This window comes from Conger conger, chromosome 3 (genome assembly GCF_963514075.1).
Source record: "Conger conger chromosome 3, fConCon1.1, whole genome shotgun sequence".
NCBI lineage: Eukaryota > Metazoa > Chordata > Actinopteri > Anguilliformes > Congridae > Conger > Conger conger.
Window position 1 is genome coordinate 18,294,027 of NC_083762.1, and position 15,807 is coordinate 18,309,833.

The following is a 15,807-nucleotide window of genomic DNA, read 5'->3' on the forward strand; positions in this document are numbered from 1 at the left end:
CATTGAAAATATGTGTTTTTATGTGTGATGTATTGTAGATGTATTGCTGCTGTTGTCTTGGTCAGGTCTCACTTGTAAAGGAGTTCCTATATCTGAATTGAAATTGAAGGCTTTCATGTTCTTTTTCAGGTTATAATATACATAGGCTTCATCAGGCAAAGTAGAGTTAAAGAAAGGAGAAGAGATTAAACAATTTTGTACACCTGTATTTATTGGTGTTAGGACCAATGCATATATGCACTGTTTGGTTTTAAAGGCTGAATTTGCTCTTGTTGCTGGGTTGATAAATGAGATGTCTTCAAACAGCAGCATGAATAGCAGATTCAACAGGGTGATTCCAAAGGATATTATCAAGGGGGTTGGAAAAACAATTTTGTTAACATAATTTAAACATGTGCTTCAGTCATTATTTAAAGCAACAACCTTTTTACTTTGTAAACATGGTCATATTTAAATAGTCTCATCTGAATACATTACATCGACCTGTAAGGTGAGACACTGCTGAATTGAGCAACAGGGACATGGTATATACACCTCAAACAACTGCACTGACCAGTATTCTGATTTAAAAGATCTGTCACCAATTGTGTTTTTGATGACCAAAGATGATAATAACAACGGTTTGTATGAATAGCAGATATTTAAGGTCTCGTCTGTTTGGCATTTAAAAGTCCACAGACGGTATTTGTTGTGATGTATGCTTATGTGCCCTGTCTGCTATTCTAAAGGGCAATGGGGAAAATAGTTTTCACCTGCAGTGTGATCATTTTGGTTTGGTTATGGGAATCCCATCATTAAAATGTACCTTCATTTGAGGAATGTTTTCCCTTTCTCTTTCCCTTATATTCCACAGGAGAATCTATTTGTCACCGCCTAGAAATAATGTAAGTTTCCAAGGCAGAAACTGAACATGATTTAACACTTGGGAAGTATTGCGACAGCATGGATTTGGCCAACATTCAACCAGCATTCTTTTGATGTCTCCAAACCTGCCAAGGATACAATACAAAAGAAAGGCTGGTATGTCCAGACACCAGTTTGTTAAAATTGTACTGTGCAGCACCTGTTTCAGTTGCGTCCAAGCTTAGACATTCTCATTTGTCCCCAATTTTAATGAGGTGGACCTCATTTTCTATCTGTAGGGTCCAGGTACAGGAACAGGAAGGAGGAAGCAGTAGGAATACTTGCAACCAACAAATTAGACATTACTAAAGGAAAGGACAGTTAAAGAAGTTTCAAAGAAAACGTTTCAAGAAGGAGTCTTGACTGGCAAAACGCTAATTTTGAATGATGTTCAAAAACCTTTCATAATGGTCATAACTGTAATACAGGTTCCCATACAAACATTTACTTAGCTTGGTTACTCTCTGAGATCAGTTGCCTACTGTATTATTCTAGAAAAGCTAAATCAGGCTACTTGTTACTCAAGTAATGTTTTGTAATAGTGTTTCGGGATTAGATGTAAACACCGTAAAACATCTTGTTTAAATGCCTAACTTATCTGAGAAAAATAGTGGTAGTAAGATGTAATCATTATTATCCTTCCTGCGTCAATATCAAGCGCCTTAATACCTAACAAATCGCAGCGACCGGCAGTTAAGGATGTCTGAAGGATCAGGGGAGACGTAGTCCATGCGAAACCCTTCAGACAGGGCGACCTTCAGCATTTCCTCCATGAACGCACGAGTGTCTGGAATTGCAGACGTTAGTGAGGTTGCGGGGAAAGTCACCTGAGATGTAACCGTTAGTTCTCGGTAACTGTGCTTCTCGTACTGGTCCTGTGGCAACTCTTCTGGCCGAGGCGCCCATTCCAAATGAAGATAGTTCGGCCTTTCCTCGCTGGATTGCGGGGATGCTGTAACTTCCCGCGTCCGGTATGAGAAACGGGTACAGAGTAGTTCTATGACGGCGCATGAAGTGCAGAATACATTGGCAGTGTAAACACGCACGGCGCAGGAACGCAACTCGTAATTCTCCGGCCCACGTTTCAAGTTGAAGTGCAATACGCGTACCTGGCAATCCACATCTGTATTGAGCACGGCACTTCGCCAGTTTACCCCATGTGGCCCAGACTCATAGCGCCGTATCTCGTGCAGAAGAGGTCGTATTTGAAAGAAGTCCGCCTCTCGCTTAAGCAATGCCATCTCCTTGAAGTCATCAGGTAGGTCAAGGCTGTTGGATCTGAGGTAATTGAGGATGTAACGGAATACTTTACCGTCGCGGTCTATGAAAAAGTTGCCTCGTTTGTCTCGGAGGAGCGGGATCTGCCCAGTAAACATCGCACCCAACATGGAGTCCCTGCAGCGCGTAAGTGTGTCCAAAGTAGTGGTATACACCTCTCCGCCGACGTTGAGGGACACAGGGTCCTGGAAAGAATTACTGTCTGGACTATTCAAGTTCAGCATCGTCTTGTCTAAGAATCGATTTATAGACAATAACTAAAAAGCTGTCGTATACATAAAACAATAAATCAGCAACTGACAAATGTTGAGATAAATAAGGAAGTCACAGAATCTAATCAAGTAACTTTATCTTCGAGACCTACAAAGATGCCAACGATGCAGACAGACACTAGATCCAGGTCTGTTTAAATTTAAATGAAAGGTTTTGTTGTTTCTATGTCAGATTTTTCTTTTAATTTCACCTTCGTTTTCTTTATAAAGTTTTCCAGTCGCTTTCAGTCCAGTCATTTAGGACACGAAACTCAGGAATTCTAGTTCGGTTGGGATGTAGACCAAGCTCTGAAGTTAATCGTTGCCACGTCTCGCTGCGGCTGGAGATGAATTTTAATGGCATCCAAATTTCTTCGCCTCTGAAATGTATTTTCTTCTTATACGTCCAGTGATCTGTCTCGATAGGCTACTGACAGGAAAAAAACAGATTTACTGAAGGGCTGATATTTTCTTGCCGAGACTGCTTCCAGCAACAGCTGTGACTCGACTGTGTCAGAAAGAGCACTTTGTTCTCTTTAAACAATACGCGCTGGGTCAGGGTAACATCACCAGACGCTTTATCTCTGTGTCATGTTTGTAACTGTATTAGCCACCGTCTTGCTCACTCACTTGTTATATATGTTATATATCGACTGAGACGTGGATTTTGTTTATTTTTGTTGTTCAGGTTCAAAACAAGTTTATTATCATTCATTTTCACATTTTGACTTTTTTCCCCTTTTTTTAAAGCAAAGAACATACAGTTTTTCTTACACATACAATTTCACATTGTTTGAATGATATTATATTATCATGAAATACATATATGTTACATTTAAAAATCTGAGTCCTTAGTCCATTACATTTTTTTAGAATTGGGTCCTTGTATTTTTCATGAAAGTAGTAGGCTACAATTGAATCACTTTGATATATACAGTAAATGTACATATAATTCAATGGGCAAACATGACCAAGAATGTACAAATATATTCTGTTTTGCAGTCCAAATAAATCCATACATCATTCAACAATGCTACTGTTGCAAGTTTAGATTGAATTGGATAATTATTGACCTCTGATTAAAGTGATATTATACTCTGATTGAGCAGTCCCACCCTTCACTGTGTGTTTGTTACTCTATTTGTATGATACTAATTTCTCTATAGACCAAAAAATGATGAAACCTCAAGCTTTCAGTCAGATTATGCCCATTATTGTGAAATGGCAGTTTTAAAGAGAGGAAGATTTGAAAATGGGGAAGTACAAATCTAGCACAGAAGATGAGAATAATGGGAGCTTATTTTGTTATTAAAATGGACCAAATGCCACTGTCCTGGCTCTAAATCCATTCCAGATCTATGTTAAATTTTGTACTGACTTGGAACATTACCTGGATTGTGATCAGAAGAGAAAACCTACTTTTATTCCCCTCATACACCATCTGCTTAGCTTAGCAGAGGCTACAGATTCACAACAATCTGAGTTTTTCAGGTTTTATTTTTCCTCAATGCGAGGGCCTTGTTCATGCTGCAGGTTGTGCCATCACAGAGGATTCACATACAAAGCGATAACCACGGGTGCAGTGGTCATCATTGAGCTTTCCATCATTATGCAGGTGGGCACAGTCTTCACCTCCCCCTAAACCATGCTGTGTCCAGTCATCTGGTTGGCCAGGTTTCCACTGCCTGCAATTAACCATTTGTGGCGATGAGCAAGCTACTATGGGATTTTGACTGACAGACTGAAGTGTTACTTACATGGTCAAACATCTCAAAAAAAGAAGATACGATGAAAATATGACAAGCAATATGATTTGATCTTGATGCAGCTGCTATTTATGTGTTGAACAATGCAGCAGAATAAACCACATTGGTAATCCCTGAGTATTTTACAAACCAGAAATCATTACAGAATAAGGAGCAGCTTGCAACTTATACACACTGCCTTGTAGGTAGATGTGGTCTGCACTTAGAAAGCCTAGATTTCATAGAACAAATCACTGATAAATGAGTTCATACTTGAACTAATAAAGGTATGTTGCATGGTTCTGAGCAATGGAAAGTGGAGGAATCTGTAAAATGGGGGAATGCAGAGGACAATGGTACGACCAGAACAATCACCTCCTGTTCATGAAGTACGGTGTGCCATCCACCCACTCCCACTGTCCCGTCCTCTCATCTGTAAGTCCAATCCAGTAGTATCTTGGCATGGTCCTCTGGGCTACCCAATTCTGTCACAGTCAGAGGGATAGAATACATGGCAGTTGGAGATACAGCCAGTCATTGTCTCATTTGAGGAGCTGTTTTATACACACCATAAAAACAAATGAACTGCTGTTACAGGAATACATGCCAAATACAGTCCATAAGTATTTGGACAATGACACACTTTACTGACCACCCAATACCAGTGACATACCATACCAATGATCCATATAGGAATTACAGCCCTTAATTGTCCCCCCTTTCTAATGCGACCAAAATTAATTGGAATAATTTGCATAATCTTAAATAAATAATCATATTTAACATGTGATTGGAAACCCTTTGCATTCAATGGCAAATTCTATGGCCTATAGACATCACCAGACACTGGGTATCTTCCCTGGTTATGCTCTGCCAGGCCTGTATTGTGACCATCTTCAGTTCCTGATTGTTTCAGGTCTTTTCTTCAGCAAGTGAAACGCATGTTTCAACAGGTCTAATGATTGACATGGCCAGTCAAGAACATTCTATTTTATAGCCCTGAAAAGTTCATTTGTGTGTTTTGGTCATTTGTCCTGCTGCAAAGTGAAGTGCCATCCAATTAATTTTAAGCATTTGGTTGAATCTGAGAAGATAAGATGTTTCTGTAGCTACACTTCAGAATTCATCCTGCTGCTGCTGTCAGCAGTCGCATCATCAATAGTGATAAGTGGGCCAGCTCTTGTGGCAGCCATACATGTCAAGGCATTGCACTACGATGTTTCTACATTGAGTTGGTATGCTTTGGATCACAAGCAGTTGCACACCTTTTCTCTCTATCACTTTGGTACAGGTTAATGCTCATCTATGACATTTTAAAAGAACTCAACAGTTCATGAATGCACAATTTTGGGAAAGTCTAGCCATTCTGTTCTTGAGGCTTACCAGTAGTTTGTATCTTGTGGTCTTCTGTGGTTCTACTTCTTAACAATGTGCCAAATAGTTGATTTGTGTTTTGGCTATGTTGCTGAACAATTCATTTGTAAATACTCCATAATACATATTGTTTAATTTCAAATGCAATGTGCTGGAGTGCCAAGCCAAAATAACAAATATTTTGTTTCTGTCCAAATACTTACGGACTGTAACATAGTTACAAAGGCAGAGGTATTTGATGCCACATCAGACTACGCACCATTTCTCTCCTACTTGTTCCCTACTCCAATTTTATCACATACCCATTTTTCCTCATCCTTCAAGATGACCAGTGAAGAACTCTTGCTGCTACAGTAGTCACGGGCGGAATCCCAAGACATTCCATCTTCAGAGAAGAAGAAGCAGCTGGAGCCGTAGAACTGCCAGTTGACGGGACAGCAACCTGCACCAGTGACTGAGAACACAACCGGTCAAATTGCGAGCTGAGAGTGGGGTCAACAATGCAGGATGGCCAAAGCACTAATCCTTTTGGCATACAACCGGAATGACAAGCTGAACTGATAAACACTGAGTGAGCAAGTTATTAGGTAGACCTGGACACCAGTTTGTTAATGCTAATATTTAAGCAGCCAATCATGTGGCAGCAACTAAATGCATGAAGGCATGCAGACGTGGTCAAGAGGTTCAGCTGTCAGACCAAATGTCAGAATGGGGAAGAAATGTGATCTAAGTGACTTTGAACGTGGAGTGACTGTTGGTGCGAGACAGGGTGGTTTGAGTATCTCAGAAACTGCTGGTCTCCTGTGATTTACACACACAACAGTCTTTGCAGAGAATGGTGCCTAAAACAAAAAAACATCCAGGCAAAAATGTGTTGTTAATGAGAGAGATCAGAGGAGAAGGGCCAGACTGGTTGAAGTAGACAGGAAGATGACAATAACACAAATAACCAGGCATTGCAGCAGTGGTATGCAGAAGAGTATCTCTGAACACACAAGATATCAAACCTCTTAAGTGGATAGGTGACAGCAGCAGAAGACCAATACGTCTAAATAAGTACCTAATAAAGTGCTAACTGAGTATTTTTTTGCTCTGTTATTGGGAATATAACAGTATCAATACCGCAGATATTTGGTAATTTCAAGCTGGCCATCGCTGGATTTTACACCAGGGTATTGTCTTGTAAAATAGGCTCTAAACTGATTATGGAAGATACTGAACATAAAATCTGTCATCAGTGTGAGAAAAAGATAGAGAGAATGAGAGAGAGAACTACAGTACACTACAGGAGACATAAATACTCATGACCATCAGGTAAATACTCAATGCATCAGGTTATACATACACATGAACAAAATAGCATTGTGAATATAGCATAGCATGTCAATCAATGAAATAATGTTACTGTAAGTCTTGTTTATTTTTACCCATTATGTGATCTCCGTATCTCACAGTGATGTGTTAAGACCGTTGAGAGAGAGTGAGCATCCAACATGCACAAAGCAACCCCAGCTGCTCCGCTTTTTGTTTTTCCAGTTCAGCCATGTACCATGGAGAGGAGCACACCGTTAAGCCCCTAGGGATTCATTAACACAAACAAGGTACGTGTGCTTGCTCCAGAGGTAGGCATACACTACTCTGACTTTGCCGGATTGAATGGCACAAAGGGTTACTTTGGATGCTGAAGCAGGAACACCACAATACAACATTCAGCACTCTCCTTATTACCTAAGAAGGGGTAGTGACTTTGCCAAAGACCTGAGAGCTGTGTTACACTTCTCTGCACTCGTATAAAATTCTGTCAAAGGCTTTATCGAACAGGCTTATAAATGTTTTGGAAATGATTATTGAACAATCATGGCCTGTATGCTCTATCATGGATCAATTATTTTTGATGCAAGATGCCTTGGATATACAGTGGGGTCCAAAAGTCTGAGACCACACTGAAAATCATGGGGTTTTTTTAAGACCAAAGAGGAGAAAGGAGTGCTGCACAATCTATAATCACCTGACCTCAACCCCATTAAATATTTATGGGTATACTTGAAGACTGACAAAACCGAAGTATTTAGTAACATCACAAGATGCTGTTTGGAACATTGTCAAATAATTCAGGGATAACACGGATCATCAGGTTTTGTCCATGCCAGCTTCCGTGCACGTTACCATTCAAGCAAAAGGGGGGCCAATACCTAGAAATTCTGAAATTTAGATCAGGCTGGATTTTAGCCCAGCGGTAATGTGGTTAATCACTAAACCTCAATAAAGAAAATATTTTTGATACAATGTAATACTGGGTAATTGTAGAACGCAGGAACCTACCATTTCTTCTAATTTTTTCCAGGGTGCACTTCATCTGGGAAATTTCAGTTGTCAGAGTTGCCAGTGCATCCATTCTCTTCAATTCCCTGTTGACTACAGTTTAGTGCAAGAGTAAGTAACACTAGAAACATAAATGCAAGGGGAAAAAGTTAAACCTCATTAAGGAATCAACAAGAGTAGGGATCAGTGAGCCGAAGGAATTTAAAATGGAACGTACGAGTAACAAGCTGCTGCTCCGCTATTTTTAATGAATCTTTCAGCATGTTGATCTCTAAGTGGATATTTTCACCTGAGGAAAAGAACAATTGACTCAGTAAGTCTTTCATTGGTTTCAGACAAGCTGGCTGCTTTTGAACAGGCTGACACTCTCAGTACTAAATAAATCATTGTAAATTATAAATCGTCATATATTTAAAAACAATATAAGAATATAAAGAAATATAACAACAGAAAACCTAACAATAATCCTGAAATTCTTCTGAATGAAGTGTTCTCACTCCCCCCACCTATCCTTCTCAACATCCCTCTCCTTGCTCTCCCCTCTGGCAGCAATAGATCCAGAAGATTGTAAAAAATTACAAATAATAACATCTAGTATATAAATGTATTGATTTAGGTCCATTGATTGAAGCTTCTGTCAAATACCCAACCCCCATCAACAAATCAAACATCCCACAATTTCCTCTGGGTACTCCGGAGATTCTAAATTGCCCATGGGTATGAGTGTGTGAGTGAATGGTGTGTGTGCCCTGTGATGGACTGGCGACCTATCCAGGGTGTATTCCTGCCTTTTGCCCAATGTATGCTGGGATAGGCTCCAGCCCCCCTGTGACCCTGTTCAAGATAAGCGGGTGAGGATAATGGATGGATAATGCATGTGCATGTTATCAGTGTCAAACTCAATCCACCAACACAGTATGGAATTCACAGTGGTTATCTGGCAGACACAGGTGACTCACCAGTTTCCTTGCCCATCTGGATTTTGGAATGGACGGAGGTCACTGAGACACTGAGGTTGGCCACTGTTTTCTCCAGAGCTGTGAACTTCCTGTCCACTTTCACATCTACAGAAGAACATGAAAGCTGAGTCAATAACTGTGGTATAAGTATAGAACTGCAGTGTAAGATACTTTCTACTGTTATGTCATTTATTTTGGAATATGGAAGTGACAAAGCCACAGTGTCAATGGATTGGATAGAATCTTACATCGATAAGCAATGTTGTTACTGTTTTCCACCAATGACAACATCTGCTACAATTTGCTTTTGTGTTTATTTATTGTTAATTATTGTTAAAGTATTTATTTACTAACAGGTGATGATTCTGACAATGTATTGTTTGGGTGATATCACCCTCTACTTTTCTGAAACATTGAACATACTGAGGTATTTTTTTCCATTTCTTTTAAAGCCTCGTAAACATGCCCAGAAAATATAAATATGTTCTGAGCTGACAACATATTTGTAGTGTTGTGAAACAGAAATCCCTATGCCTAGCTGTGTATAAGTACCTCATGTACTGTGTACTTACTGTTAACAGCCACAGTGATAATGAGAGCAAACAACAGAATCGCGGACACTGACAGGACAATGCAAATGTGCCACAGAGATCTGCCAGCAGGGGGTCTTATTCCCAGCCGTGGAAAGGATTCTGAAACACAAATGCACATAGATACTCATATACAGTACATAATGTATGTACACTACTGTTCAAAAGTCTGCTGGAAATGGGGTTTTGCAATCATTTGTACAGATTTAATTAAAAACAGTAATAACAGTAATAGTCATTTGTAAAATTATCACTGTCTTGGGTGTATTCTTTGATCAATTTAATGCTACCTTGGTGAAACACATATCGCTCAACTATCACTTTCTTTCAGAAACATATTTCTGTGATTCCAATGTAGCGGAAGTATAGATAGTGTAGCAACTGAAAGAAAGATAGTTTTTTTGTTTCATTAAGCAGCACAATTGTTTTCAGCTGCACTTAATATGTGTACATGTACATATTGGTATCTGTACATATGACAGGCACCTTTTACATTCATACTGTATATACAGTTGTGGGAGTGTGGTGGGAACACTCATAAATGCACAACTGAATAAGCCTCATGCATGTCTCCTCTTCCCACACCCATGTTTACAATTTTGTTTCTAACCTTCTTTTTTCCAGAAGGCCCTGTCCTCATTTGTATCCATGTTTTCAATATCATCTTGGTATTCTTTGAGAATTGTTCTGTTGACTGGTTCCCCTGCCCCATTCATTAATGCAGCTGAAATCTGTTGGAGAGATTCCTGTTAAATGGAAAATGGTAGAGTCTTGTTCTCTAGATCAACACACTGTTAACAAACAGCCCCGATGAGTCCTTTCTGTCCTCTCCTTTTATAGGGCAGATCAGTGGCCAACAAACAGTGCTCGGATAACCCCTCCTCTAACTAAAAGTCATGAGTTATATGAGTGCATTGACCAACCATGAATACATACTGTGTCTTATTGCAAATATGCACACTCCTGTTCATTCATTGAGTCAAGAAATTATACTCTAGTCATAGCATTCTAAGGGATTGTGCGGAGCCCAAAACTTACCATTTTGTTAAACAAATAAACAAAGGGGACAAAAGGGAACATTTTGTGATGTCATGACATGTCTGCCATGTCATATTCAAGAAGGTTATTCCACCCACACACACACTCCAGAAAATGGAAGATAGTTTTATTTGAAAAGTACCTTTGAATTCATTATTTCTTTCTGTATGAAGGATACCATTATTTCTCAGAACTACATTTTCTAATGTTTCACTTCACTTGTACCAGAAAACTTCCTCCCTTTACTTCCTTTTTTATTCCAGTGCATTGTCCAGAAGAAAAGCCAGCTATTGCCAGTCATTTAACAGAAACTATTACTGTAATCCAGCAATTGATTTTCACAAACTGCGGCAAAAGCACCCATACACACATATCTGATTGTGCAAATCCAATTAAGCAAAACAATGTATGCCTTAACGGCAACCTTTCCTGCTTTTAATTTTTACTTTTATGAAAAAGTGAAACAGTGATTCATTTAGCATTATAAATGACACTAATGAGTGCATATAGAAATATACACAACATCACCATTCATCAAAATTGGAAGAGGGCATAAAATATGGAAATAGCTCAACAATCAGCTGTTGATTGATGTACAGCCTTCAGTGGGCATAAAGTTTTACATTTTTTTGTGATGTATTGAAATGACATTTAAAATGAGAGAAAATTACAAGCTAACCATTTTCCAATTATTTTAAAAATCTTTTTTTGGCTGCACTGTGAAGTGTAGCCTCCTGAGACCCTGTGTCCTCACACAAGGACATTGCATTTTGGCTACCCTATACTGTATTTCTCTTGACAATATGGACACTCAAGTTTTTTTCTCCTGGGTCTCATGAGGATAGAGCAATAAATGAAGAAATGGCTTTCTCCAACATTGTGCTCATATGTATTATTGTACTATTCTAGACATTTTGAAATGAGTTTAGCAACTCTGGTGTTCAAGTGTTAGCTTTGGTTTACTCTAACTAGGTTGAGGTGGGTGCTGGTGCACCTCTTGAAAATAAAGGGTAAAGAAAATTTCAGTCTTTTTGCCTTATACTGAAATGTACTATTTTTAAACCTGCCCATCATTTTAAATATGACCCTTTACCTGTTCTGATGTGGAAGATTACTTGTTTCTTGATGAATTTGCTGAATATCTTTTTGATCTGTCTGGACACGAGGTACCAGGCAACACCAGCATGAAAACCAACTTCCACTGTATTTGTCTGAGGGGGAATTGTGATTTTTACATGCACTTTGAGCCGCAAACATCAACCTTATTTACTCTTACAGTTACGTCAACAGGACAAGAGTTCATGCATTTGCTTTTCTAACAATTCAAGCAGGTTAGAGGAAAATTGTCCCTTTTTCTGTACCTAAATCACACGGGTGCCAACCCTTTCTGATGTTCTCCAATATAAATGTAGTTTCTTTAATAACAATAAAGTCAACTTGCCAAAGTACCTACAGTATGTTAGTCATTTTGCATGAAAGCTAAGAAAACATAAAAAGTGAACAATTTAACAATTTACATGTGGTACTATTTGCCCCCAAGGACTTGAAAAAGACTTTGGCTTAATGTAACTGTGTAGCAATGACATGTTTGATTATTTAGTTTTCCTTAATAATTTTTCAATGTTAAACTATTTTAATCTTCAACAGGTCCACTTTATTACATAAAAACAGAACATTGTTAAAACATATACAAATGGGATACGTTAATATGTTAATGGGATACATTTTTAAGCACAGTTCATGCAGACAACCTTTTTAACTGTCTTTTGCAAAGCATTGTACCAAAGACCATGACAAATTACAAATAGGTAAAATAAATCTAATGTATAATACATGAAATCATATTTAAAGTATTTATGCAGCAGGACAGCAGATAGAAATGGGATCACAGTACAGAGAGGGTCATGGTGGGCAACTGAACCGCTGGCCTCACAGGGGGATTCATATAGGGGGGTAAGAGTCAGCCACTCTGCACCATACTGTCTCCCCTGCACAGTTTTTAGTTTGGCCAATTGTGTCAAAGGGGTTTCAAATGACAAGCTAGCAGTTAAAATCCATCGTATATTGGAGAAATTCATGTTTTGTTATTTTTATCATGATATTTTGTAAAAAGGTTACATAGGGCATATGTGAGCGCAATGTCTGTGGGAGGTAGTTGTAACGTAGGCCTACTGTAGCATGGAGGTAGTTTGCCTATTACTCTGATTTAGCAGCTTCGTTACTTACCGCAGAATCAGATTTTTATCAAACAAAACCATTATTTTGATGCTGATTTGTGTCATAATTATCAAGCCATTTATGATAGAAGAAATTAATGTGGCAAAGAAAAATATATATTTAAAAACAAAACCAAACAAAAAGATAAAATATTGCCAGTGATCTTGTGTCTGTGCAAACTATCTGTTTTGTTTGATACTTAAAGCAATGTTTTGTTTCATACATTTAACACAAATCTGATTCTATAGCAGAGCAGCGGCAAACGATGTAGGGGGTACATCTTTTTAATGGGCTAACTACCACACTAAATCCACACATACGATAAGCAACAGAGCATCTACATGAACCCTATGTTGCTTTTCTCAGTGTGCCGTCTGGACTGAATTCTGAAATTGGTTTGACTTTGGCCTGTGTATTGTGTACTAATGCAGATGAATAGGACTATTATTCAAACTGATTTGCACGTTTTCCGACATGTTCACTCACTTCTGTTTGTCTTACTGTTGTTATTTTGATGAACAGGCAGAGACATATCCAAAGGCTGCAAATCTAGATTTTGTAATCCTAATCTTGTGGTATCTGGATCAGAAAGATGCCATCTGAAAATGCTTTGAAAAACCGGGACAAAACCCGCAATATTTGATCTGGGATAGCAAAAACAATGGATTTCAAAATGTGGATAATTCTGATCTAAACATCAAACAAAAAGTTCGGAAATTAGTTTTTGGTAGATTATTTATCTGGCAATAAATTTTATACCGTTATTGCCAAGAAGCATTGTTACAACAGAGAAATAATCTACCAAACACAAATTTCCGAACTTTTTGTTTGATGTTTAGTTTTAAAAAATTGTGAGATTGGGCCCTGATGACACAAAGCACAGTCAAAAAAAGGATACGAGAGGGGTCAATTTTTGTTCTCTAAGATAAAAATGCTGTTAATGTACTCTCAACGGGACAATGTGGTACCTTACAATACTGTACCAATATAATAATCTGTACCTACTATGGATTGAATAGGTACATATAAATACATGGCTGAAAAAGAGTCTGAGCTGGCTACTTGTTCATAACTGCGGTAAAAAGCTACAATGGGATCCACAATGAATGGTACCCATAATAAGAACGAAGAAAAATGCTGCGTTCAATAGGCAGCACTGATAATAATCTACTGTGCAGTCCATAAGTATTTGGACAGTGACACATTTCTGTTGTTGTCACTCTGTACTCCAGCAAACAAATAGTCAAAATTATGATTTTATTATTTGGTTAAAGTGTAGACTTTCAGCTTTAATTTGAGGGTTATTACATCTGTATTGGGTTAACCAAAAGTAATTGCACAAATGAACATAAATGGGTAAAGAAAAGAAATAGAAAAATAAATAGTTTATAATAGTGATGTTTGTGAGTAACTATGACATTATATTTGGAAAGAGACCTTGCGGTTCAGTTTTTCAACTGTACTTTGTTGGCTGATTCATTACCAGAAAAAAGAGGTGAATTACGTCACAGCATACTACATCTAAAAAAGTTGCAAATCTAGAACATTTCAATGTCACATCTTCGCAAAGCTATCTAGATGGATAGATTGTACTCTGGGTAAGTGAAAACATCATTTAATTTAATTTTTTTGGGAACTTCCCCTTTAAGAAAAACATTTTTGCAGTACACTGTAACAGTTAATTTAACACTGAACATTTTTCTGTGCACATTTCCTCCTGCCACTATGTTTTCCTGTCAGCAACAACTAATGTCTTCTGGTAACAACTGTCCTGCTTAGTCATTGTGACTAAGCATGTGGTTCATTCCATTTTCTAATTTGGGCAAATGAAAGCATCAGCATGAAACATGATTTATTGTACCAAGAACTGGGAATGGAATATAAGCTTGTTTAAAATTGATGACTTTTGGTAATACTTATATTCTAGCAGTATATGTGGAATGCAATGTAGAAACAAAAAACAAAACTGAGTCCCAAAAGTCACCTAGCTGTACTGCAGCATTGGGTCTAATAATAAAAAGAAGAAAGCATTCTGATACAGAAATGCAATAGTAAAGAACAACACTATTGATTAGTGTTCGTGCTAGTTTTGCGGGGCAGTAAAACTGAGCCCCAGTGTATTTTTGTAAAACACTGCTAGCACCTTTAGTGAATGACAATCATCCAGAAGGACAGCAGCTGCAGAGGACAGCAGCTGTGTTGTGTTAGCTAGGCTTGTATGTTGCTTATTTTGAGAACCATTTGGTGTCTAAAATTATTTACTTGGTGAGTTAATATATATATATATATATATATATATATATATATATATATATATATATATATATATATATATACAAAGCTGATGTTAATCACAGTTGATCAGTGCGTAAAAATTTTATAATCTCATCCTGCATGATGTACAGACTAGTTTATGTAATTAGTCATGCATGCTGATATATACATATGATATGTATTTTCAGTCAGTTGTCTTGTTAAAACCCGAGCAGTGTGGCACATCAATGGTAAAGAGCCATCAAATGATTTAGGAAAAATTACAAAGTAAAGCGTTTCTTAGGCTGTGGTAGAGGTACCCAGGGTTATGCAAAACATGTTCTATTTGGTTCACATTGGGTGAATAGGGAGGGTGCTCCCCATTAAAGAGCCTGTCTGTTTAGCTCATTGATCTGGTTGAAGTGAATGTAGACAATTATTTTCTGTATTATTTATATTTGCAATTTGTCAAAACATTTTGTTTAAAAATTGGAACCAAAATTGCGTGAGGCGTTTTCAAAAGATTTGTATTTTAAAGTAAATCTTCATGGTGTGAAATACGCGCTATAAAAAACCTGTAAAACGTGAACAGGAGGACGTCACCCAACTAGATACTAGCCCCCAGCTCAAACATTCCTAAAACGTGGCAACGAGATTATTCCTAACTTTCTCCCGGTTCAAGAACTTTCCAAGGCTGAAGGAATGCGATGCTTGATGATAACTTCCATTTGTCCATTCCTGGTTGGTTGGAAGATAGTCCATCTATTTCTCCAACTGGCCTTTCGCTTGATCAATCAACTCTTTGTAAGCGTTCATTGGGTACAGGGTGGTAAAGGGTACAGGGTGGCCGCCTCCCACATATTGACAGAAAGTTCTT

The 15,807-nt window shown here is 38.1% G+C and overlaps 2 protein-coding genes across 3 annotated transcripts; both read right to left on the reverse strand.

The window, feature by feature from the left end:
• Window positions 1-193: 193 nt before the first annotated feature.
• Window positions 194-2,654, reverse strand: LOC133124901 (BTB/POZ domain-containing protein KCTD21-like). The gene has a single exon (XM_061236462.1). The coding sequence runs from the start codon at window positions 2,403-2,405 to the stop codon at window positions 1,566-1,568; it is 840 nt and encodes a 279-aa protein (XP_061092446.1). The 5' UTR covers window positions 2,406-2,654; the 3' UTR covers window positions 194-1,565.
• A 1,183-nt stretch (window positions 2,655-3,837) lies between these two features.
• Window positions 3,838-11,685, reverse strand: asgr1a (asialoglycoprotein receptor 1a). 2 transcript variants are annotated; one of them, XM_061236138.1, is made up of 9 exons: window positions 11,554-11,685; window positions 10,033-10,153; window positions 9,405-9,524; window positions 8,833-8,937; window positions 8,091-8,162; window positions 7,874-7,966; window positions 5,854-6,005; window positions 4,553-4,662; window positions 3,838-4,117 (listed from the first exon to the last, which is right to left on the reverse strand). In XM_061236138.1, the coding sequence occupies exons 2-9, from the start codon at window positions 10,136-10,138 to the stop codon at window positions 3,955-3,957; spliced, it is 921 nt and encodes a 306-aa protein (XP_061092122.1). In that variant the 5' UTR covers window positions 10,139-10,153; window positions 11,554-11,685; the 3' UTR covers window positions 3,838-3,954. The 2 variants fall into 2 exon arrangements, with proteins under 2 accessions (XP_061092122.1, XP_061092123.1); XM_061236139.1 differs by having other exon boundaries at window positions 10,033-10,168; window positions 11,554-11,674.
• Window positions 11,686-15,807: the final 4,122 nt, after the last annotated feature.